Here is a 26895-nt window from a genome sequence, read left to right as displayed (position 1 = left end):
ACAGCAGCCGCCGAGCGAACGCACAGAGAAACGTTATAACATCATTTTCAACACTCTCTAATGTATCTAATATGATAAACAGAGCTGTGTTACCTCATACTCATGACTGGAAAAACGGAAGCTGCGCCGGCGACTGTGTCATAATAAAAGTTCTGCTGCTCACGGCATGTGTTGCGCAATCGCTCCAGCGGCCTCGTTCAGCTCCCACAACACTTAGTCCTGCTCTGCTTCAGAGCTTGGTCCTATCCCAATTGGTTTCCACCGGCTGTGAGGTGAAGGCCACATGTCCCAAGATTCTGGGCTCAAACTTGGCGTCATCAAGCTACGCCTTTGTTTTGAACAGGCCTCTAGTGACCTCTAGCGGACAGAAAATCTTACATATTGCACCTTTAACATATCATTAACTATAAACGCTCTGAAGCAAGGGAATCATGTAACATTAGCAATGCATTATTAGCTGTTTGATAACATAGTCAAGCAAACGACTAATCATATTAATTACCGTTATGTGTCCGACGTCGTAAAAAGCGATAACATTGTGCAGCGTTTACCTCAGTAAGTTGACCGAGTGGATCTCTGAGCTGGTGTGAGCAAGTGGAGGCGGGGCTAATTAGCATATTTTTAGATCCGTGTATACTAAATGAAGCAAGGGTGTAGAGTTACATTCAAGCTATTTTAAGGCATGAATTTTTTTTTTCACAAGAAAAAATGCTTAAATATGTCATTTTGGTGATCAAAGATGAGTTTGAAAGGATAATATTATTGATTACAGGCGGACTTTAAGAGCACAAGGAGAGTGATTTTAAAAAAATGTGAAAAAAGTACACATTTGTGAGAATAACTTACTATAACTTACTATTCAGTCTGGATGTGGTTTAGTTTCTTGGCTTCGTTTTATTAACGTAAAAAGGCGCATACTGCTACTTACTAGTCTATTGCTGCAATTTTTTATGCTAAATTCTATTAGTTAATTGTGTATTTTGTAAAAATGTAAAAACCTTATTTCATTTAGTTTCACTCCTATTTCTAATAATAGTCTAAAAGTCTATTCTCTTCCTGTTTTGATATTGTTTTAAAGTTTTATTCTTTCTGTATAATATTTTTTTGGATGTGGATTTCATTTATACATGTTTCCATTTATCTGTTAATATTTTGTTAATGAGAAATAATTAGTGTTATTATAATAATTGCGTATTATTTCATCATGTCTGTCCAAATCTAGAATACAATATTTCTTCTCTTCTGAATTTTGCTGTTTTGTCAGGTATCATTTTGCAATATGGCATTAGTTACTTCCTAAGTTGGTTTAGATTTCGCCCAGAGTTTCCTGCACACAGCAACAAACGCATCACGAAATGTCCAATTTCCTGTCAAATGATTCTTAAGAACTGGTTCTTTTTTAAGTGAGTCAGTCAAAAGGGTTCATGAATCAGGGGCTGTTTACATGACACCATTTTCAAATAAAAACAGAAAACTTTTTTTGCGTTGTGGTCGTTTTCGAAAACGAATCAGCGCAGGATGTCAGCACCATATTAGGACATTGCCGGCTTTACTTTTCTACAATGCAAGAGAGTGAAGGTGCATCGTCCATCTTTTTTTACAGTCTATGAAAATAATTGGTATGTGCTCAGGCGTGTAGTCTTTCTTTAAAAAGTGACATCGCCATCTACTGACTTGGCATGCAGTTTTTTACATCGTTGTTGTGTAAACGTACCCTCAATGTTGAACTTACTTAAGAGTTTGAATCAGATTCACTCATCCACTGAATCGGACACAACTGACTCCCTAACTGAACCATGAGTAGGGATGTGCAACAATTAATCGCGATTAATCGTTTGCAAAATAAAAGTCTGTGTTTACGTAATATATGTGTGTGTTCTGTGTATAATAATTATGTATATATAAATACAGACACATACATGTATATATTTAAGAAAAATGTTAGATTTATTTATAAAATATTTATATTTATATGTAATATAAAATATATATAAATATATATATTTATTTAAACATGCATATATTTCTTAAATTTATACATGTATGTGTGTGTATTTATATATACATAATTATTATACACAGAACACACACATATATTACGTAAACACAGACTTTTATTTTGCAAACGATTAATCGCGATTAATCGTTGCACATCCCTAACCATGAGTGATTAAATGATTTTTTAGTTTGAAGTCATGTCTTAAAATAAAAAGTTATAGACACTTCAGAACCTGTCTTTGTAGAACCATTAATCTGAAACTGATTATATCTTGCATGAATACCTGATTGGTGCAGTTTGATTCTTCTGTGTCCACCAGGATTTGGGAGGGTTTAGATAGCGACACCAAAGTTCCCAGTCGAACCCTTGAGCTGAGAGCGGATACTCTTCGATCTCAAACGTGTCGAATTTGATGTTGTCGAACGATGGCGAGATGACCCGGGTTCTGTCCTCTTTGATTCTGTGAAGGATTGGTTCAGCCCTTAGATCAACAGAAATAGAACATGCTTTAAGTTCATGGGCAGTAGGTTTTGGATGGATCTAAAGTTTCGAAATCCCAGAATATGTTTAATGCAGTTCCTTCCATCCATGCCACTGCAAGTGTGATTTCACACTTGATTATTAAAGCTGATTGTAGTTTTCACTTTGGCAGGCAATGGCTTCTCAGAACCTTTCGATCTAAAACTTAAAATGTCATTGGTGTAGATAACGGTATTTTAAAAGAGCATCTCAAAAGTTGCAAAGACAGGCATTAGCGCTGCATTTGACCTCTAAATATAGCCTCAGGCAAGCTAAAAGCTGTACTATCCACTCTGTAAAAACCATACCGAACCCCAGAGAAATTTACAGATGCATCCATGAACTGAAAGAACACAGCATGAATCTCCATAAGATACACTTTGGACGCTATCCAAGCCCTTTAAGAGGTGTTTTTTCGACATGTTGCACTGAGAATAATTAACAGGTATGCAAGTTGACAGCTGTGCCTAGCACAGTAATTGCAGTAGACAGGCACTTCTGCTCATATTCCTGCCCTCACACCCACAGGGAACTCACACCACACCTGAAGAACAGCATTTCCATCCACATATACAGCTGGGCCTCCATCTACATTTTAACAGTTACACTTTGATTTATTAAGCAAGCAAGTATTTGAATTCACTCGTATTTGGGGTCAAAAGAGCAATGAAGTTACAACACTCTATACAAACAATGATCAAAAACAACATTACGCAGAAGGACTATTCACACCAAATCTGAATTCTCAGCATGAAAATGACAGAACGACTAGATTTTAAATGAAACAATGCATGCCTATGAGCTTCTTTGCGGTAATAGTTTTTATTTGGAAGATTGATTTTCTATTTGTTTGAATGCCAAACAGAGAATTGCATTTTCAGAAAACTCTGTGCAAATAGTTTTGTTGAAAGCTTTATGAATATTTTGTACTTTTATGCTGTTTAGTCATATCAGACTGGGTACAAATAGGCTGTAACAGAAAACTGGACATGAAACACATGCAAATTGTTCAGTGTAAATTGTTCCTGAAACCATTGTTACATATATTGTCTTGTTCAATTCAATGCGGAAATTTCCATAAGAATAGTTTTATGAATAATTTACACTGATTATGATTATGTTTAGCATTTTCGTTCATAACCCACATCCTATTACAAATCTACCTGCCGTCATTTGGTATAATAAAAATTAATATGTGCCAACAGTGTCATTAAAGAAAAATTTGATCATAATATAAGTAATAGTGTGTTTGCTCATGTTTTTTCTTTATTAAATCCATTATCAGCAGATAAAAGTTTTGTACAATATAAGGAAATGTTCATTTACTTACTTTAAAAATCAAATCTTTCAATTCAGTCATACTACTTTTATTTCATAAGCAGTGTTAAAATTACACCTGATCTATAACCCAAGACAAAATTGTTTACAAGTTTACAATTGTAAAATTTTAACCAACAACCTAAAGATAAAATAATTATATATATATACAGTGTATAAGATAATAAATTATCTTATATATATTTAATATTAGGGCTGTCAAAATAACGTGTTAATTTCGATTAATTAATCTGAGAAAAAATAATGCGTTAAAAAAAAAAACGCAGATTAATCCATTCCGTATTGACCTTTGAACCTGGAGCCGTTCTAGCCACCATTCGACTGTAAAATGAAGGAGGGAGACGACTGCTGCGCTGACGGACAGAACGAGCAGAGCTCCTCCCTCGTGCGCACGAGAAAGTAAGCACCGTCTTTGCACTCTCTCTACCTCACACATAATAATCTAAATCAACTGACACAATGCTAAAAGTTCGCAAGACCGAATCCATGTTTCACGAGGCGTATTCGGAGAATGACAGGCGCCCTGCACGTGCAGCTGACATAAACCACACTTTCAGTAAACAAAAAGAAAATCCTATCCAGTGGTGAAGTGTTTTCTGTGTTGACAAATATTTTGCAATGTCCTAATAACAGTCGCGATTCGCACGCAACGCATCAACGTCCGCTAATGTCCGATTCGCGACCTAATGACTCATTTGAACAGATTCATTTTAATGAATCATGACAACAGCTGATCTGTCCACACGGTCTATAATGAATCATTTACTCGAACAACTCTGAAATGAGAACATAAGTGTGCTTACCCCATTTAGCAAGAGTGGTTAGTAAAATTAGCCTTAATAATCCACAATATTTTCAGGTTATTTAAATGACAATGTGTAGTAAATTAGGCCTACCTATAAAATCAGTTAGATTAGACTGGAGTAAGGTGAAACCAGAACAAAGCAAGTTTTTGTTAGCTAGGTGCATTCAATTGTATATGGTAGAAAATTATATTATTAGTTAATATAACTTCTAAATGCTACTTTTTAATACTTTTCAGGTTTAGCAAAAAAGCATCTTCTCTTACAAAGCTATAAAATCACTTTTTTTTTTTTTTTTTGCAAAGAGGGCAAGAAAGAATTACAGTGAGAGTGACGGGTACTTTATTGTCAGTATCGGGCTCGCAGATCACGTGGGTAGGGCACTTTTTACTGTTTGTGTGGATGACCATGTCTGTCACCACCAAAGACCATTTTTGACCCAGGAAAAACCCTGCATTGATTCATTTGAATTGAAATATTTAATACTTTCACAGCAAAAATTATGTATGCGATTAATTTAGATTAATTAATCACAGAGTATGTAATTAATTAGATTACAATTTTTAATCGATTGACAGCCCTATTTAATATATATAAGATATATTTAATATTCTATATATATATATATATATATAGTACTGTTATATGTACACATTTTAAATTAATATTTTGTAATTTATATTGCATATTATATATAATTTATTTATTTTTTAATATAAACTCTCAATCATATTTTGAACACATCAAAATGTTAGAAAGCAAAAGTAAATATATATATGTATATATATATATATATATTTTTTTTTTTAATAAATAAAAAAATAATAAAAAAAATAATTTAACATGTAAATTGAATTGTTGAATTGTTTATAACTTTTATATAATATAAACTCTCAATAATATTTTGAAGACATCAAAATGTTAGACAGCACAATGAAAAATAAATTATATATATATTTGGTCAGTACTAGCAGAAAATGATTTAATAATGAAGTTTCACTGACCATCCGACATTGAACTCCACATGAGCATCAAACAGGGCCACGATGGGGGCGGTCGCAGCTCTCCAGCCACTGACCCGAGAGCGAATCAAGCCCTCCTGTTTGTCATGCCGAACCACTTTAATGAAGTCGGGACGCTGCTGGTTGGTCTCATCCACAAACCTCTGCAGGTTTTCCGACAGTTCAGCTTTGAGTCAATGGAAGGGAAAGAGGGATTAGTCGAAAAACCAGCAATATAAAAACTCATAGCTCATACCTGCTGTTTACTTAATCACCCTTGTGCCCTCTAAGAAAGTTTCAGTACTTGCCAGAAATGAAGCGGGGAGGCCCTAGTGACACGTGTACCTGACTTTTATTACATTCTAATCAAAATTCGTTTATATAGACTCCCCCTTCGACCTCTCAGGGAATTAAAAACATGAACTGAAACGCTGCAAACATCAGACACTAATATTTGCCAGCGGTCTGTGATATTTGGAGTCTCAACCGCTGTCTGCTGGTGATTACTCCCCTCCCATCTGTCTCCTGTGCTGTTTGTTTTTATTAGAGAGAAAGCCATCATCCTGTCTCACCATGGCAACCAGATGGTGTGACGTGGGGCCGCTGCCAATCTGTGGGAGAATGAAATGTCCAAACCTCTGCACCTCGCGTTAACCGCCCTGCCCCCTCGCTATATCCCACACATGCAGAGTAAAAGGTCACTGTAGCATAACCACTGTGAAGTCATTATTCTGGAAAAACCAAATACTCTAGAGGTGACTGAGAGCAAATAAAACGCTTTACTTTCTGATCGGCCTGAGATGAACCCACCTCAGTAGTGTACTTTACCGCACAACAAACCAGCGGTTATCTTCAGAAAATAATCTTTCTTAAGCCAAAAGTCAACACCAGGGTTTTTTTACACATTTTGATGCCAAAGAACCACAAATTTGTTGATCCCCTTGCAGGGACCCACCTGCTAAAATAGTATACAGACCCATTTAAACTGTGTGTGAAAAATAATGAGTTTGATACTATAGGCCAGTTGCCTAAACATAGGCATTATGTTAAGACTGTCTCTTAAGTACTAGTATAACCAACTAGCGATTAGTCAAGGGGCAATCAGTGTTGCAATCCAGTCTATGCTTTTATCTAACTGACTTTACACAGTTATTAAAGAACAGTCTTAAAGAAAAAAAATGTGATGACTAATTAGTCTTAGCAGTTTATGCAACCTTTATTTTTTGAAATCTTCAAAATATTTATTTGTGACCCTGGACCACAAAAATCTAGCGTAGCGTCAGTTCTGGCAGGTCACGTCAGTCAAGCTTGCATCAGCTGACTCCCAACTTGCGTCTAATGTACGACGATGACTAATTAGCTCCTCGTATTACCAGCAGTTTATTTCTCAGGAGCAAATTACCCTCCTCCATCCCCAGCTCCTCCTCTCTTCAGTCAGGATTGGCCTTATTATTTCCCCTGAATCAGACTAATTCTCGAAAAATGTGTATGTTAAATTCATTTAATGAATCTGCATGTTGGTCCTGTTCTGTTTCCCCTGGGGGTTTATTGCTGCTCTCCCTGCTCTTATCCATTAGGCTGCATGGATGCGCAGGGAGTTCTTGCCCAGAACAGACCTACCGCCAATACAAACTCTATGCATTATCTATCATATTTGACGATAGTGGTCCAAAACCAGTCATAAGTCACACGGGTATATTTGTAGCAATAGCCAACAATACATTGTATGGGTCAAAATTATTGCTTTTTCTTTTATGCCAAAAATCATTAGGGTATTAAGGTAAAGATCATGTTCCATGCAGATATTTTGTACATTTTCGACTGTAAATGTATTTTTGAAAGTGGATATGCATTGCTAAGGACTTCATTTGTGAAACTTTAAAGGCGATTTTCTCAATATTTAGATTTTTTCAGATTCCAGATTTGCAAATAGTGTCCTATCCTAACAAACCATACATCAATGGAAAGCTTGTTCAGCTTTCATATGATATATAAATCTCAATTTCATAAAATTGACCCTTATGACTGGTTTTGTGGACAAGGGTCACATTTATTGTTTTTACTTTTAGTTGACAATTTATCTTATATATTTTATATGATAAAATATTAAAATATGAACTGTATTATTATGTATTAATAAATTTGTATTAAAATAAAAAAAAAATCATATTTTTACTTATTACAATGACAATGTATCTTACTTATATTTAATAATATTACAATATTAGTAAATTAGTAATATTTTTAACAATAATTATTAATATCTTTAAAATATTTGTTTTTACTTTTAGGTTGCTGTATCATATTTAATTTATATGATTATACAATATTAACATTTTATCAAACATATTAATTATTATTGACAACTATAATTTATTTAGTGATATATTTATTTTTTAAAAAATGATTATTATTTCTTTTATTAAGCTGACAGCATATTTTTTCACCACTATAATAATAATAATATATATATATATATATATATATATATATATATATATATATATATATATATATATATATGTATATAAGATTTAGATATATAGATATAGATTTATATGCTGTCCTTTCGGAAACTATGATTTTGACACACACTTCATATACTACTTAGGACACATAATACGCAAGTTGGTACACAGCCTAAGTAGATTTCTCTTTAATTAAAGATTTTGTTTGATTAAACTGGCTGCTTCTAGACCAGAACATTTGTGAGAGAAATGTCTTGCTTCTGACACCAAAACATAAAACATTTAGATGAGCATACTGGATGTACATCTGCTGCCCATAATCCCCTAGTCTTATCATGTTACAGACCTCAGATATTCTTTCCACATGAATCCACATTCATATGCATTATTCATCGTAATCTGTCATACAAGAATCAATCCCCACTGAAGGAGTCCCTGCATGCTTCTGGCAAATAAATAAAAAACAGTGCTGGGGCGGCAACAGGCCCTCACCGTTGTTGCTGTTGTCATCAACGAGGATTATCTCCTTGAGCAAGTGGGAGGGCGTCCGATGGATCACAGAATGAACGGAACGCAGGATGACCGACAGCGCCTCGTTCATAAATATGAAGATGATGCTGACTTGTGGTAGACTGGAGGGGTATGAGATGTTTCTGCACCTGCAAGAGGGGGAAAAAAAACAAATAGAGAATCACACACCTGGAAGAGAAGTCTTTAAATATTGATTAAATATTCTAAAAGAGTCTAAAAGGAGATGGATATATATTCTGACTTATATTTTTCATTTTAAAATTGAAATGAATTTGAGTTTTGATTTTATATGACCATTTTATAGGTGTTATATATAATCACATAAACAGAGGTGTTTAATTAAAAGTTTGACGCTTTGAAAGATGAGGTCCGTGCCACATTTACTATTGCTTCACATAAGTCCATGTTTGCGTTCCCCCGAAAAACTTTGTGTTCGCTTGCAAAACATTTGTTCCCCCGAAAAACTTTGCGTTCCCTTGCAAAGCGTTTGTTCCCCCGAAAAACTTTGCGTTCGCTCACAAAATGTTTGTGTTCCCCCGAAAAACATTGTGTTCGCTTGCAAAGCGTTTGTTCCCCCGAAAAACTTTGCGTTCGCTTGCAAAGCGTTTGTTCCCCCGAAAAACTTTGTGTTCGCTCACAAAATGTTTGTGTTCCCCCGAAAAACATTGTGTTCGCTTGCAAAGCGTTTGTTCCCCCGAAAAAATTTTGCGTTCGCTTGCAAAGCGTTTGTTCCCCCGAAAAACTTTGCGTTCGCTTGCAAAGCGTTTGTTCCCCCGAAAAACTTTGCGTTCGCTTGCAAAGCGTTTGTTCCCCCGAAAAACTTTGCGTTCGCTTGCAAAGCGTTTGTTCCCCCGAAAAACTTTGCGTTCGCTTGCAAAGCGTTTGTTCCCCCGAAAAACTTTGCGTTCGCTTGCAAAGCGTTTGTTCCCCCGAAAAACTTTGCGTTCGCTTGCAAAGCGTTTGTTCCCCCGAAAACTTTGCGTTCGCTTGCAAAACGTTTGTTCCCCCGAAAAACTTTGCGTTCGCTTGCAAAGCGTTTGTTCCCCCGAAAAACTTTGCGTTCGCTTGCAAAGCGTTTGTTCCCCCGAAAAACTTTGCGTTCGCTTGCAAAACGTTTGTTCCCCCGAAAAACTTTGCGTTCGCTTGCAAAGCGTTTGTTCCCCCGAAAAACTTTGCGTTCGCTTGCAAAGCGTTTGTTCCCCCGAAAAACTTTGCGTTCGCTTGCAAAACGTTTGTTCCCCCTGAGAAACTTTGCGTTCGCTTGCAAAGCGTTTGTTCCCCCGAAAAACTTTGCGTTCGCTTGCAAAACGTTTGTTCCCCCGAAAAACTTTGCGTTCGCTTGCAAAGCGTTTGTTCCCCCGAAAAACTTTGCGTTCGCTTGCAAAGCGTTTGTTCCCCCGAAAAACTTTGCGTTCGCTTGCAAAGCGTTTGTTCCCCCGAAAAACTTTGCGTTCGCTTGCAAAGCGTTTGTTCCCCCGAAAAACTTTGCGTTCGCTTGCAAAACGTTTGTTCCCCCTGAGAAACTTTGCGTTCGCTTGCAAAACGTTTGTTCCCCCTGAGAAACTTTGCGTTCACTCGCAAAATGTTTGCGTTCCTCCGAGAAACTTTGTTTGCTCGCAAAATGTTTGCGTTCACCTGAGAAACACCTGCGTTTTCTCCCATCCCATATTTTTTCCACCACTATTATTTAATTTAAAAGGACTGATGATTTATGAGGAAATTTCCATATCTTAACTTCTTCTAAGTGATTTTTGTTCACTATGACCATAATGATACAGGAAAACTAATGTTTGTAAAAGAACAAAAGGGTGTGTGCATATATGCTGATAAAAATGATTCATTCACCCGTCTGGCCTGAGGTCTGGGATGGCTCTGTCTAGAGAGAGCCTGTCGCTGAGGTAGCCGTTGTAACCGTAGTACTGAAACTTCTTCAGGGCCACTTTGCGGCTCTCTGGGCCGAGGTCATGACCCCAGTGTGCAAAAAGAGAATCTGAGAGGGACATGTCAGCTGTGTCATCTTCATCTTTTAATGGTTTCTCTAGAAGTTCAGATGAAAAGAATAGTGTTAGCAGTGTTAGTGTAAGCCCAAAGGCTTCTGGGTAAGGGTGGTCATCACCTAACTGTCACATTTTCATTCATGCTGAGTTAATAAAAATAAATAATCTAGAAATTGCATATCATTCATAAACAATGTAATACCAACAATCATTTATATAGTAAATAACAATATTATCATTATTATTAATTTTCAATATTTTATTTTTTAATATTTAAATTATTTGTATTAGTATTAGTATTGATGTTGTTGTTAAATGCTAATAATTAAAATAATAATTATTTATAAATAATTTATTATTATTATTCAATAATAATTTAAATATTTACTAATAAGTATTATTATTATTATTCATAAATATTTAAATATTTGCTTTTATATAAATATTTAAATTATTATTTTATTATTATTCAGCAACAAGGACAATAATAATAGTAAATAATAAATTATAATAACAATAATAGTATTAATAATAACAATAATAATTTACATATATTACATAAAGTAATCAATCAATCAATATTTATTTATAAAACACATTTAAAAACATCTTAAGTTGACCAAAATCTGTACAATGAATGAATAAATAAAAAACTAATATGAGGAACAACACAATGAAAAAAAACAAACAAACATATTTTTTAATATGACACTAAGGTAACACCATGGGTTTTGACCATGCACCATGGTAAATCCATATTTTTGGACATTTACCATGACAATTTCATATACATGGTATATGAATATAGTAGGTTATAATTTAATACTATGGCATTATGGTATGATAACACCGTAGTACTTTGCAATGGAAGACAGACAGTTGCAGATAGGAAACTATTACCACAAAAATTATGATTCCATTACTTCAGTAACTTCCATTCATCAACTCAGTGATCCCATCAAGGTCTTGAGGAAAGCTAATTCTTCTTGCAGAAACTCTCCATCAAGCTGCATAGGCAGCAAATATCTACCATCCACTACATCAAATTCAAATACTAAGAAAATATGACAGGCTGCAGAACTATGAATGCTGAGTACGCAAGGCAGAACAGAGGGAAAGTGCCCTGGCAATGCACAAAGAATGATGAAAGACCAATGCAGGTAATTAAGGAATGTTAATTAACAGCAGAGGTTATTTAATTACAGCCACTGCAAAGACCTGGTCCGGGGAGAATAATTCATCTTTGCCACTGCAGACACTGACAGTTTGAAACCAACTTTAGAGCATAAGACACTGCTTTTCTGAACTATAAATGCCTTTTAAGGGGCTGTTGTGTAAATTGGTGTTGTCAAAAGTCGGTACTGAAATTTTAAAAATGTGATAATACCAGAATTTCACCCAGCATTTTGAGCGCTGTTGAACTGATTCTTAAACGCCTCTGATTGGCCATTGTGTTCACGCGCTCAACAGATAGGTTTGTGATTGGCTACAATGATCAACGCTTCAAAAACATGTTGTAAATAGACATCTGTGACGTTATTCACCAGGTGCTTGCACAGATACACATGGGAGCGTTTGAAAGCAGGCGTCTATCAGCGGGCCGCTCCTGCTATCAAACACTTCCATGTGCTTTCAAACGCTCCCATGCGTTGATCATTGAAGCCAATCACAGACATATCTGTTGAACTCATGAACACAGTGGCCAATCAGAGGTGTTTAATAATCCGCTCAACAGCGCTAAAAATGCTAGGGGGAAATGCTATCGTCACATGTTTAAAATTGGTACCGAAGTTGGTACTTTTGACAACTCTAGTGTAAATATACGCCAAAAGAAGTCAGTTTTAGGAAGCCATTCCTTTAAATTTACATCAAAAAAAAAAAAAAAAACTCCCTGATGCTAATCTTGACACTTTTTATTTCTAGCTTACTTTGTGAGCATTATCTTTTTCGATTATTTTCAAGCAGCAACAGCGATCTCAATGTCGTAGGACTGTGGCTTGAATCCGTAAAATAGAAAGCTAGGCATGCGGCTTGAGAATCACGTTTACAGTAAAATAGAGCTTAGCCTCATTCTAGCTCTATTCAGCATAGTAGCCTACATTCAAATAGAGCCAACAGAAAACAGGCCACTGCGTTTTACTGGCTAGGAAACAAATTGCAAGATGAATAACAGTATTTATGGTCCAAAAAGCCTCCATTATCGTGTTTAGAAGAACAGTTCGCCATGTAATTCAGGTAGTCTCAACATGACCACATTGATATGCAGAGTAAATACTCTAAATAGGTGTCCTCTGTCATTGTGCTTAAAATGACTTCAGATTCAGATGATAATCTAAGCAGTTTCACTGACACTGTTGTTTTGTATCATGATAAGAAAAGAGGAGAGAGTCAAACAGTAACTGAACTAGAAAGAACTGCAGAAGCTGACAGATCAGTGTAAGTAGGTGGAAAAAATGATCTTCCCTTCATATGATGTGAACAAAAGGAAGAATACTTTAAAGTTTGCTTATGGACACCTTCTGTGATATATCTACTGCTGTACAGAAGAGAAGGCTGAAAATGAATGTGGCTCTTGTAGAAATCACACAGATAACAATTAAATTACATACAGAAGGGCTAAGCAACAAGCTAACTAAAGTTAGAGACAAAACATGCTAAAATTAACTTAGCCATTAATTTTTAAATCATTGCTCTTTCTGGCATTTTGTTCTTATTTATGTGTGGAATAAATACAGGTGAAAAATTGATATTTGCAACAATAATATTTTATGTATAGGTTCCAACGGGGTTAATTACCAATTATTCTACATTATATCACAACAGCCCTAACCCAAATGATAAAAAGCCCATCTAGTTGCCTTTATTATTATCAAATATATACCTTTTTTCATCATCAGGCACTTTAAACCAAGTAATACAATAATATAAAACATATATAAAATAATTTTATAATAGGCTACATAAAATAATTATGAAACATACAAACAATAATCCTTCAAAATGAACATAATTTAAAAGACATTCATAGCTTTGCATCACAAGCTAATTATAATCAAGTCCACAAAAATAAGTTTTCCACCATATTTTTCCACCATCATGCACTTTTCTATGGAAGCTTGTTTCCACCACTGAATAAAAATTAAAAAAGGGTAATTGCGACTTTTCTCACAATTCTGACTTTTAGAATTGCGTGATATAAACTCACATTTGCGTATTATAAAGTCAGAATTGCGTGATATAAACACATTTGCGTGTTATAAAGTCAGAATTGTGAGATATAAACTTGCAACTCTGAGGGAAAAAAAGTCAGTATTTTTTTCCTCAGAATTATACTTTATAACTTGCAATTGCGAGTTAATATCTCACAATTCTGAGAAAAGAAGTCAGAATTGCGAGTTTATATCTCGCAATTGCAAAAAAAATAGAACTACGAGACAAAAAGTCAGGATTGCGAGTTTATATCTCGCAATTGCAAAAAAAAAGTCAGATTTGCGAGTTTATATCTCGCAATTGCAAAAAAAAGTCAGAATTGCGAGACAAAAAGTCAGAATCGTGAGACAAAAAGTCAGAATTGCGAGTTTATATCTCGCAATTGCAAGAAAAATAGTCAGAATTGTGAGTTTATATCTCGCAATTGCAAAAAAAAGTCAGAATTGTGAGTTTATATCTCGCAATTGCAAAAAAAAGTCAGAATTGTGAGTTTATATCTCGCAATCGCAAAAAAAAAGTCAGAATTGTGAGTTTATATCTCGCAATTGCAAAAAAAGTCAGAATTGTGAGTTTATATCTCGCAATTGCAAGAATAATAGTCAGAATTGTGAGACAAAAAGTCAGAATTGCGAGTTTATATCTCGTAATTGCAAAAAAAGTCAGAATTGCGAGACAAAAAGTCAGAATTGTGAGACAAAAAGTCCGAATCGCAAGACAAAAAGTCAGAATCGTGAGACAAAAAGTCAGAATTGCAAGACAAAAAGTCAGAATTGCGAGTTTATATCTCGTAATTGCAAAAAAAGTCAGAATTGCGAGACAAAAAGTCAGAATTGTGAGACAAAAAGTCCGAATCGCAAGACAAAAAGTCAGAATCGTGAGACAAAAAGTCAGAATTGCAAGACAAAAAGTCAGAATTGCGAGTTTATATCTCGCAATTGCAAGAAAAATAGTCAGAATTGTGAGTTTATATCTCGCAATTGCAAAAAAAAGTCAGAATTGTGAGTTTATATCTCGCAATCGCAAAAAAAAGTCAGAATTGTGAGTTTATATCTCGCAATTGCAAAAAAAGTCAGAATTGTGAGTTTATATCTCGCAATTGCAAGAATAATAGTCAGAATTGTGAGACAAAAAGTCAGAATTGCGAGTTTATATCTCGTAATTGCAAAAAAAGTCAGAATTGCGAGACAAAAAGTCAGAATTGTGAGACAAAAAGTCCAAATCGCAAGACAAAAAGTCAGAATCGTGAGACAAAAAGTCAGAATTGCAAGACAAAAAGTCAGAATTGCGAGTTTATATCTCGCAATTGCAAAAAAAGTCAGAATTGTGAGTTTATATCTCGCAATTGCAAAAAAAAGTCAGAATTGTGAGTTTATATCTCGGAATTGCAAGAAAAATAGTCAGAATTGTGAGACAAAAAGTCAGAATTGCGAGTTTATATCTCGTAATTGCAAAAAAAAGTCAGAATTGCGAGACAAAAAGTCCAGAATCGTGAGACAAAAAGTCCGAATCGCAAGACAAAAAGTCAGAATCGTAAGACAAAAAGTCAGAATTGCGAGTTTATATCTCACAATTGTGACATTATAACTCACATAATAACTCAGAATTGTGAGATAACTCAGAGATTTTGCAATTATGAGAAAAAAAGTCAGAACTGTGAGATAAAAAGTTGCAATTGCCTTTTTATATTTTTTATTCAGTGGCAGAAACAAGCTTCCATAGTTTTCCCCCTTTATATTAATTAATTAATTTATTTATGCCATATCAGCAGCAATTGGCTATATTCGTGGAAAAAATGAAAAGTATTTAAATTCTAAAACAATATAATTTCTATATGCAATCATTTTTATATATATATAATTTTTAATATCCATTTTCAATCTACTCTGTAAATCTGGTAAAAAATTGACTTGTTCAAGGCAGTATGAAATAAATGACTAATAAAAATATTCTTTCTTGCCAAAGAAGTACTAACATGGCCTTTGCTCAGCAAATAGAGCTAATTCTAATCCATTCAATAAAAAGTACAAGCTCATTTTACAAAGTTGTTTGAAATCAATTTTTATAATCCTTAACCGCTGTGCTCACTAAAGATGATTAGACAAAACCCTGCACTACAAACCATGTATGTACTTACAGCAGTGACTGTTACTAGATGAAGTTCTCACTGCTAAGTAAATTACTATTTCATCCCTGTAAGCTCTAAGTGCTAAAGTTATCAACAAAATAAAGAAACACTGCAAGCTAAAGATTTAATATTTAAAAAAAGGGTATAGCAGAATCAGGATATATATTTACGTTAAAAATATCTCTGCCAAAACCTTTCTTTCTTTTTATCCGTGTAACACAAGATGCATTTTTGAAGAATACCCAGGCCAGACTTTTCAATATAATGAAAAACAATGAGAACTGGGACTATGAAGCTCCAAAATGACAAAAAAGCACCATTAAAGTATCATAACAGTGGTGCACCATATTCCAAGTCTTCCGAAGTCATACGATAGCTTTGAGAGAATACATTATCCAATATTGTTCCTTTTGCCTTCCACAGATGAAAGAAAGTCATACAGGTTTGGAATGACATGAGGGAGAAATATTCCTTTAAAACACAGCTAGAAGAAAAGATTCATGTTGTGAGAGAAATATAGCAGCAAAGATCCAATCCAAAACAAAGTTGTTTCTCTTTTAAAATAAAAAAGCCTCGGGAGGGTTGCGTCAGAGTGGACGGCTAGCATTTCTGACCTCGCCTGTGGCATGCCGTCTGCCTGTCAGTGCCAGCTCTATGGAGCGAATGTAAAACAAGACACCCAGCATGTAACCCAAACTATTGAAGAGCACATGCAAACAGCCTGCAAATGCAAAAACATCATGTCGTTCTGACATTTCAGAGAATCTCTTTGCCACAAATGTAGGGTTCATGTGAGCGCGTGTCACATGTGGTTTGCGTGCCTGTGCGTTTGTTTGAAGAGGACTGAAGACGACTATGACTCACAGACCCGAGACGATGTTGAAAGCCAAAACATGAGAGCGCTCACATGACCCTAATGAGTTACATAGCTGACCTAATGTTTTACTGTCAAATCCATCTCTACAGACCGATGAGACAACGCAGCAGGCCAACAGAGCTCTGCCTCCCGAAAAAATATAATACAATACACAATGAGCGAATATAATACACAAATCACTGGAATGAGTGTTTCTTCGACTACAGTCACTTTTATTTCCCAGGGCTTGATTTTTATTAAAACTAACTGATTATAACTTGAAGGTCACATTAACCCTTTGATGCGTACGATCACACCGGTGTGATGTCTTGGCTGGTCCCTGGAGCGTACGATCACACCGGTGTGATTAGAACGTTCAGCGCATCACGTGATCAACTGCCAAATTCAAATGTGCGTGCGCGCTTTCTGCCGCTAAATCAGAGAAGGATCATAGACAGTAAAAGAAATGGACACAGCGACCCCATTGGAACTCAATTGAGACAAGTGAAGCCCATTTTTAGCGATTTTTAGCACTTCCGTTTCTGACGCGCAGACTCAAACTAAGCTTGATGACGTCAGCAACCTGTCTGACAGATGTAAATCTTCTAGTAGCTGTGCGTGCAAACTGCCATCGTTAATCTTGCAGAGACGGCGAGCTTGAGCGGGGAGTTCTTTGGCGTGAGTGAGCAGGAGTAATTATTCTGATTAATTATTTTGTATAGTATTTTAAAATGTAACGCCAGTACGCCATATTAAGTTAATGCATACTATTGCCTGCGAGCTTCTCCTCCTGTCTGTACGGTAATTTCTCTACTGTGCGACAGAGAGTCAAGTGGTTATGACGCAATCGTTAGCCTATTTTTACAAAAACTGTTTCTACGGGGCCATAATGTAACATAGAAGGTAATGGAGCCCTTTATACATTGTTGTGTATCTTTAGAAATAAATAATGGACAAATTGAGTCTTTAAACGCCTCAGATGTAAAGTTATGTGCTGTCAAAGTGACGCCAAAATGAATGGGAGTCAATGGGATGGCTAACGCAAGTGAAGTTCTGCTACAAGATGGCGGCACGCGGCCGACTTCAACTTCCGGTCGACTTCCTTGGGCACTGAGAAGGATGCGCGCAGTGCTTTTCATATATCACATATATGCAGTGTTTTCAAACAAATAATGTTTATTTTAGGTTTCAGACATTTAAGTACACATGAGTACTAACAAAACAATATAATTAGAGTTTGTAAAATATACAATGATGTCTATAGAAGTGGAAATAACAACCCTTTCCATTATAATTTGACGACACGTTTAATTCATATCAGATACACATTGTGAAAGTAACTTTAAAGCTTACTCTATTCTTCCCCAGTTCACCCGCACACTTACTTTCATGTATTTCAGGAGAAGTGGATTAATTCACGGGTTGTAAATCCAACAGATCTGATTCTCTGCGCGGTGCAAACTAACATGGCGGCGCCCATCGCTCATATGGCTCAACTAACGCGATCGTTATAAAGGTGTTTAAACAGCAAAACACATCCACTTGCACATATTTGGCAATCGGAATATTAGATATTTCATGCTATAGTTAACAAATTTGTGAATATTTTGAATAAAAAAGGAAAAATTAAATGAAAGCAGATCATCATTCATACAGTGCTGCGGTGTGTCACGTAACAAGCAATGACGCGTCACCATGGAAACCATAAAGTAACACGTTCTAAATAAAGGATGCCTTAAAAAACTCACGCTGGGAGGTCAGCCCAGTGCCCAAGGAAGTCGACCGGAAGTTGAAGTCGGCCGGGTGCCGCCATCTTGTAGCAGAACTTCACTTGCGTTAGCATCCCCATTGACTCCTATTCATTTTGGCGTCACTTTGACAGTGAATAACTTTACATCTGAGGCGTTTAAAGACTCCATTTGTCCATTATTTATTTCTAAAGATACACGACAATGTATAAAGGGCTCCATTACCTTCTATGTTACATTATGGCCCCGTAGAAACAGTTTTTGTAAAAATAGGCTAACGATTGCGTCATAACCACTCGACTCTCTGTCGCACAGTAGAGAAATTACCGTAGAGACAGGAGGAGATGCTCGCAGGCAATCGGGGTGATTATCTTAATATGGCGTACTGGCGTTACATTTTAAAATATTATACAAAATAATTAATCAGAATACTTACTCCTGCTCACTCACGCCAAAGAACTCCCCGCTCAAGCTCGCCGTCTCTGCAAGATTAACGATGGCAGTTTGGACGCACAGCTACTAGAATATTTACATCTGTCAGACAGGTTGCGGACGTCATCAAGCTTAGTTTGAGTCTGCGCGTCAGAAACGGAAGTGCTAAAAATCGCTAACAATGGGCTTCACTTCTCTCAATTGAGTTCCAATGGGGTCGCTGTGTCCATTTCTTTTACTGTCTATGGGTCAGCCAGAATATTTGAAACTTACGTGCGAAAGGGTTAAAACTGTCTTGGAAATGCCTTTGTTATTTTTCTACTTTTTAAGATTTGTATTGTTTTAACAGACCCAGATTTTCGACCATTAAAAGTGAAATAACTCAATATTTAAATGAACAATATTTCTTGTGTGAAAGTGATTTTTATTATTTTTTTTTAGTTAAAAAAATCAATCGTAGCAACATTTTTTTTTTTTTCAAAAGTTAGTGTACTTGCTGATGAGGCAATAATTTTTGGTTCAAAAGCAAGTAATCATATGGCTTGATAGAACAACACTGTTAAAACCAAAGTCCCTTTAAGACAAGTCATTTCACTCGGCGGCCATCTTTGAAACACGTATGAGGCATTCAAGTGCAGCTCCTATCTCTTTGAATGGGGAAACATCAAATTCTCCAAAGCTGTTTGCCAAGCTTTCGATTAGATTTCATACTGTCTCATAAATTTTGTTTCTAAATGCTCAAATCATGACAAAAAAATTTATTTTTCAGGCTGGATCAAGCTAATGCGCGTCTGACGGTTTCTATAGGAACCGGAGCTTCTAACGGCAGCTGCAGTGATGCGATAACTTTACCAATCGGCGATTGGCTCTTATTTAGAAGGCGGGACTCATTCCGCCATATTGCGCGTTGCACTTTTTCCCATTCAAAACAATATGAGTGATGCTTCTTAGTCTTTGTGCATTCTCCTGTGTTGGCGTAGGTTTATAAATGATTTACCTTACAAATCTGATGAAATGGCGCAGATTGTGTTCCCAGTTGAACATTATAAGCAACCCAAACTAGCAGCATATTCAGAGATGGAGTTTGAGACTCTCCACGCAAATGATAACAGTTCATGCGGATCAGCTCTGTAACCTACACGCATGCAAATAACGCATATATATATATATATATATATATATATATATATATATATATATATATATATATATATATATTAAACTCGCAGGGCAAATATTTATTCAATTGAAATAAATAATTAATTTAATTATTTAATTGGTGCTTAGAAAATGGTTCATGGATTCTCGTCCGTGGAATGCGCTACTTCTGGTATTTTGTCAGTTACTCGACACGGGTAAATTGCACTAGAGCATTTTTTAAAATCGAGTAAGCTACTCGAATTTAATCGAGGAACTGTCACAGCCCTATCTTCTAGGCAATAATTTTATCCCGTATCTATACGCATCTATAAAAATCAAAATTACATATTTAAGTGTTTTTCCCTGTGAAAATAATTTCTTAATGCCTTCTACATCCTTGCTTTATTTAGTATAAGCAGATTCATGAATATGCAAATTAGTCCCCACCAGCTCGGACTTCTTGATCCACTAGATCAGTGGTTCCCAAACTTTTTAGCGTGGAGTACCTCCTGAAGGCATTACCATCCTTCCGCACCCCCTCTTCCACTTCGACTGCAGTCACACCTTTACTATTAAAGGGACAATATTTGCCCCCTAAATAGATTTTCCAGTACATTTTTTTACCTTTATGAATAACTTTATAAAATAAATAATGTTTTAAATAAAAATGTTCAATAGAGAAATATGCAATGATGGTAAAACTAAGTAAAACTTTTAAACATTAAACTAAAACCGCCAGTAGGTGGCAGCAAGTCACTGTTTTTATGAGTGAGTCATCGAGTCATTCATTCAGTAACGAAGCAAGTGGCTGTAAATGAATCATTGAATCGACTCTCACAATTCGTTCAAAGCTGCAGAATTGTTCGCGAAACACAGACGTGTCTTAGTTCTGCTGTGGTTTTCGTTATTATTTCATTGCAAAATAGAGTAAATACTGACAGTACTTTGTTTAAAATGTCCGTTTTGTTTTTTGACCTGTTGTATAATAATGTCACGTTTGCAGTCATGTGGATATTTGGGAACAATTGCATTCTTGCTCGTTATCATCATTAAATACAAGAACTCACACAAGGTATGTTTTTGTACCGGAGAAAGTTTGAGGCTTAAATCGAAATTAATTCATTATCTGTGTCTATATTTGTTCTTCATGCGAGTAAGTGCTAAATCCCCACTTTTACAAAGGTGCACTGTCGAGAACGACAGTAATTTAGCGCGATTTAAGGCAGCAGATTCGGCACGCAATCTATCATATGCATGTTGCTTGTGTGGATACAGTCATTTTTGACTGCAAATGATGAGGTAATTTGATGAAATGTACTGGATTTACGACATTTTGGCAGTTAGAAATACATGCTCTATTTTAATATTATTTTAATGTAGAATTAAATGAACTACTCAGCATTTTGTTCGCGTACCCCCTTTTGTCACCTCACGTACCCCCAGGGGTACGCGTACCCCAGTTTGGGAACCACTGCACTAGATCAACTGCAGTAAATGCTGCACAGTTACAAGTGGAAACCGCATGATTCAGAAGAAGAGGAAGAACAAATTATACAGGGTTGTCTACAAGTCGATCAGAATGGTAATGCATTTATGCATCACTCTCTACAACGTCGAGCACATAACGGTAATTGATATGATTAGCTTTTGGCTTGACTACATTATCAAACCGCTAATAATGTGTTGCTGATGTTACGCAAACCATGTTCCTGTTCAGAGTCAGACTGAGCTGCCTTCTAAAAATCAGCATCCTTAGAAAAGCTTTGAAACACATCTAGTTCATCGTAATATCCATCATAATATCCATCGTATCATATACATAATTCACCCGCTATATTGCTATATGTACCCGATTTTTACTGCATGTATATACCCTGTAACCAGATAAATTAAATATGAATAAATATTTTAAAATATAAATCTAATCCATTTAATTTGTTAGTAGGCAAATGAAATCAGTTAAACAGAGTGAAAAGTGTGCTTTAAAAGAGTTCTTTCACAGGACCAAGTTGAAGGAACACCCATAATAAATAATGCATATTGTTTTCCAGTTGCATCTCCTAAGAAACATTCATTTTGTGAAGATGCAACACTTGTTTCAAAGCTATGACGTCATTAACTTGTTGGCCTGAAGCTGCTGCTGCCGTAAGATAAGAAGTGCATGACTAAAAGGTAACAGGACACTCTACTTGATTAAATTAGCCAGTAGTGCACAGCTCTAAGAGAGGTGAGCAAAGATACACCATAACAATTTGTTCACATTGTCTAAAAAGTTTTTTTTTTTTTTTTTTTAATATATAAATTATGACATAGTCCGCTGTTTTTAAAACTTCATGCAGCAATTTAGATCATCGACCAATGTAAATAGCTCTAAACACACTTCTGTTTATTGTCTGTAGCACCACAGACCACTTTCATTATTCGTTCACTTTATTGTGCCAGTGCAAATAGTTGGCACAGACACTTTCATAAAACAGTTTATTGCTTTCTTTCAATGCAGTGTATCTTAATCCAAATAGCTCTTGCATTTCAACACATCTGAAAGTCTCTCTTGCTGTTTTGCACATATCTCAGGGCCGGATCGTCTCTCTGCACACTAACAGCGTCATTATACATTCTGGCTAGTCAAGAGCTGCTAGAAATGCTTCACATTGCAGAACAAAATGACCAGATGCCCAAAGCCATTTCCACAAGCTGTACTACACAGCAAGAGCATCTGTAACCATGACAGATAGTGCTGTGAATGGCTTCTGAAATGCTCAATCTATTCTGGTATTACTCGTTGCATAAGGGGTCTTTTAGACAGCATTCTTGAATATATTATACCATATATATATAGATCTTAATATTTTGAAAAGCCTTAGTCATTCCACGACCATCATACCTTCAAAGTTATTTACAGTTATAGTACTTTTGTATTTTTTATATTACTTACTTTTCATATCGGTACATGTATATTTTTACAGATTCAAAGTCTCTTATGTTCACCAAGGCTGAATTTATTAGATCAAAATACAGTAAAAACAGTAATATTGTGAAGTATTGTTACAATTTAACAATTTATAGGGTTAGTTCACACAGAAATGAAGTTTCTGTCATTAATTACTCACCTTCATGTTGTTCCACACCTGTAAGACCTTCGTTCATCTTCAGAACACAAATTTAGATATTTTTTGATGAAATCTGATGGCTCAGTGAGGCCTCCATTGACAGCAAGATAATTAACAGTTTCAGATGCCCAGAAAGCTACCAAAGACATATTTAAAACAGTTCATGTGACTACAGTGGTTCAACCTTAAAGGTGCCCAAGAATGCTTTTTCACAAGATGTAATATAAGTCTAAGGTGTCTCCTGAATGTGTCTGTGAAGTTTCAGCTCAAAATACCCCATAGATTTTTTTAAATTAATTTTTTAACTGCCTATTTTGGGGCATCATTAACTATACACTGATTTTGGCAGCGCCGCCCCTTTAAATGGCGTGCTCCCTGCCACACGAGCTCTCGACTATATTACAGTGCATTTACAAAGTTCACACAGCTAATATAACCCTCAAATGGATCTTTACAAGATGTTCGTCATGCATGCTGTATGCATGCTTCGAATTATGTGAGTAAAGTATTTATTTTGATGTTTACGTTTGATTCTGAATGAGTTTGAGGCTGTGCTCTGTGGCTAACGGCTAATGCTACACTGTTGGAGAGATTTATAAAGAATGAAGTTGTGTTTATGAATTATACAGACTGCACATGTTTAAAAATGAAAATAGCGACGGCTCTCTTGTCTCCGTGAATACAGTAAGAAACGATGGTAACTTTAACCACATTTAACAGTACATTAGCAACATGCTAACGAAACATTTAGAAAGACAATTTACAAATATAACTAAAAATATCATGTTATCATGGATCATGTCAGTTATTATTGCTCCATCTGCCATTTTTCGCTGTTGTTCTTGCTGGCTTACCTTGTCTGTGCACAGATCCAGACGTGAATACTGCCTTTCCTTGTCTAATGCCTTGAACATGGGCTGGCATATGCAAATATTGGGGTCATACATATTAATGATCCTGACTGTTACGTAACAGTGGGTGTTATGTTGAGATTCGCCTGTTCTTCTGAGGTCTTTTAAACAAATGAGATTTATATAAGAAGGAGGAAGCAATGGGGTTTGAAACTCAATGTATGTCTTTTCCATGTACTGAACTCTTGTTATTTAACTATGCCAATATAAATTCAATTTTTGATTCTAGGGCACCTTTAATGTTATGAAGCAACGAGAATACTTTTTGTGTGCCGCAAAAAAATAAAATAACGACTTTATTCAACAATATCTAGTGATGGACGATTTTAAAACACTGCTTCATGAAGCTTCAAAGCTTTACGAATCTTTTGTTTCGAATCAGAGGTTCAGAACGTGTATTGAACTGCCAAAGTCACGTGATTTCAGTAAACGAGGCTTCGTTACGTCATAAGCGTTTCGAAATTTCAATGGTTCACCACTGGGGGGCGAGACTTTGGCAGTTTGATACGTGCTCCGAACCACTGATTCAAAACAAAAGATTCGTAAAGCTTCATGAAGCAGTTTTGAAATCGCCATGTTATGAAGCGATGAGAATACTTTTTGTGTGCAAAAATAATGACTTTATTCAAATGAGCCGTAGAACCTGGACTATGACTGACATGGAAGAGATGAAATTGTTGAATAAAGTCACACAGAAAAGGTATTCTCGTTGCTTCATAACTTTACGGTTGAACACTGTAGTCATATGGACTATTTTAACGATGTCTTTACTACCTTTCTTGGCCTTGAAAGTGGTAACTGTGTTGCAGTCTATCGGAGGCCAGAAACCTCTCGGATTTCATCAAAAATATCTTAATTTGTAGTCTTACGGGTTTAAAAATGACATTGAGGGTGAGTAATTAATGAGAGAATTTAAATTTTTCGGTGAACTAACCCTTTAACTGTTTTCTATTTGAATATGTTTTAAAAGCAATTTATTCCTGTGATGGCGAAGCTGAACTTCCAGCAACCATGCAGATTCCTGTACTATCAAATATGTTCATGCCACTTTGCATTTCCTGGATCTCATAGACCTTGTTATCTGGCCTCCTCCCTTTTCATTACACAGTTTTCAAAGTAGACTAATTACACCGATTTGGGTCAGACCGACCTTATTCCCTTCAAAGCGATTATATTAAGCGCATATTTCAGATGAAAGACATCAGAAGTTAGTGAGCACTCAGCTAAATTCATGTTTCCAATAAGTTTGTGATTACTTCAAAAGAGCAACAGTGAATCACATTTAATTGTTGATTTCTTATATTTCTTACACAGTGGCCACTGGAATATTTTAAAAGCCAGATATTCATATCTGTCTTCCCTGATCATTAATGCCAGACTATAACTGCCAAACAGCATATATTTTTCTGAGTTCAGGACATGAATCCCTTGAAAGTAGGATGGCTACAGGGCTAATGTCCCAACCTCCATCATTAAACAATATTGTGACCTGAGACAGGGCAACCCAAGGCTACAGAATGGAGAAACTGAAGGTACATGTCCTGACCGTCTAAACTCTCCATCTGCACACATTCGCCTTCCCCTCCATCACACTATGAGCAGCTTATGGAACAGGACAGCTTGCTGGCAAACCCAGGAAATATATTTTATTCAATTTCTCTGAGAGTTTTTGCAGCCCTCCAGGGATGGTGACACAAAGAGCAAGTGAGGCTGGATTCGATGACCTGGCTCAGCCTGGAGCCAGAGCCGGTCCTGAGGAGAGCGAGGCGTAACGTGATCCGCCGTCCAGGCTGGCCATCTGTCTGACCACAAGAGAGGCAGAAAATGGGCCACCATGGAGTACCTCCATCAGAAGAGACGGATGTAGAGCGGCAAGACATTCTGAAGTTTAGCATGTACATCAGATCCATTGGATTGCAAACACTAATAATTGTACATAAATTTGTTAAGGGATACGAATCATGAAGAATTTAACTATTCCGGTTCTGATAATGGTTTTTTTTAGTCATTTAAGGAACAAACATTTAAGAAGCAATTGCATTGAGTCACTTCAATTAAAATGCAGCATAAATGCAATCAAATAATTAAACAACAATGCTAAATAAACAAAAATCTTGCCTTATTTCATTCATTAACATTTATAAAACACTGACAAAACTTCAAATGCACAATGTTATTTGAACAACCAGTCAGTAGCTGCTGATTTAAGTCTCACAGTTAGTTGACGATGTAAGTGTTGACTTATTAAAAAATAGACTCAAAGTCATTCGTTTAGGAATTGGACTGCTCTAGTTTTGCTGTATGTTTTGGTTTCACTATAGCTCACAAGAGCAATTAGTTCGGGAGTCTGACTATACTGGTTGCACCATGTTTTTAATTTATTAAAGAACTGGCTCACAAGACTCATTTTTTCAGGAGTACACTGGTTGCTCTGTAAGTTTTTGATTCACTAAAAAGAACAGACTCATAAGAGTCATTTGTTCAAGAGTCGGACAACACAAGCTGAGCGGTATGTTTTGATGCACTAAAAAAAACGGTTCATATGTGTAATTTATTTAAGAGTCAGAACAGTTCAATTCAGGGGACCTGTTACCACAACTTAAATAAATGCATGGTTGCAAGTTAAAAATTCCAATTAATTATTTTAATTAAACCTTTTGAGTTGCAAACATTATTTTGTAGAGTTCTGTTGACATAATAATGTGGA

At 35.9% G+C, this 26895-nt stretch overlaps 1 protein-coding gene across 2 annotated transcripts in view; it reads right to left on the bottom strand.

The window, feature by feature from the left end:
• galnt18a (UDP-N-acetyl-alpha-D-galactosamine:polypeptide N-acetylgalactosaminyltransferase 18a) overlaps nt 1-26895 on the bottom strand; it is an 88953-nt gene that overhangs the window by 29525 nt on the left and 32533 nt on the right. For both annotated transcript variants that reach the window (XM_048158728.1, XM_048158727.1), the window contains 4 exons: nt 10505-10697; nt 8621-8787; nt 5664-5847; nt 2283-2480 (listed from right to left, as the gene is read on the bottom strand). In XM_048158728.1, coding sequence (XP_048014685.1) covers nt 2283-2480; nt 5664-5847; nt 8621-8787; nt 10505-10662 — 707 coding nt within the window. In that variant the 5' untranslated portion in view covers nt 10663-10697. The remainder of the gene's footprint in view (nt 1-2282; nt 2481-5663; nt 5848-8620; nt 8788-10504; nt 10698-26895) is intronic.

This window comes from Megalobrama amblycephala, linkage group LG15, assembly GCF_018812025.1.
Source record: "Megalobrama amblycephala isolate DHTTF-2021 linkage group LG15, ASM1881202v1, whole genome shotgun sequence".
In the NCBI taxonomy this organism is placed as follows: Eukaryota; Metazoa; Chordata; class Actinopteri; order Cypriniformes; family Xenocyprididae; genus Megalobrama; species Megalobrama amblycephala.
Note: the sequence above shows the minus strand (reverse complement) of the source record. Positions and strands in the feature narration are given on the sequence as shown.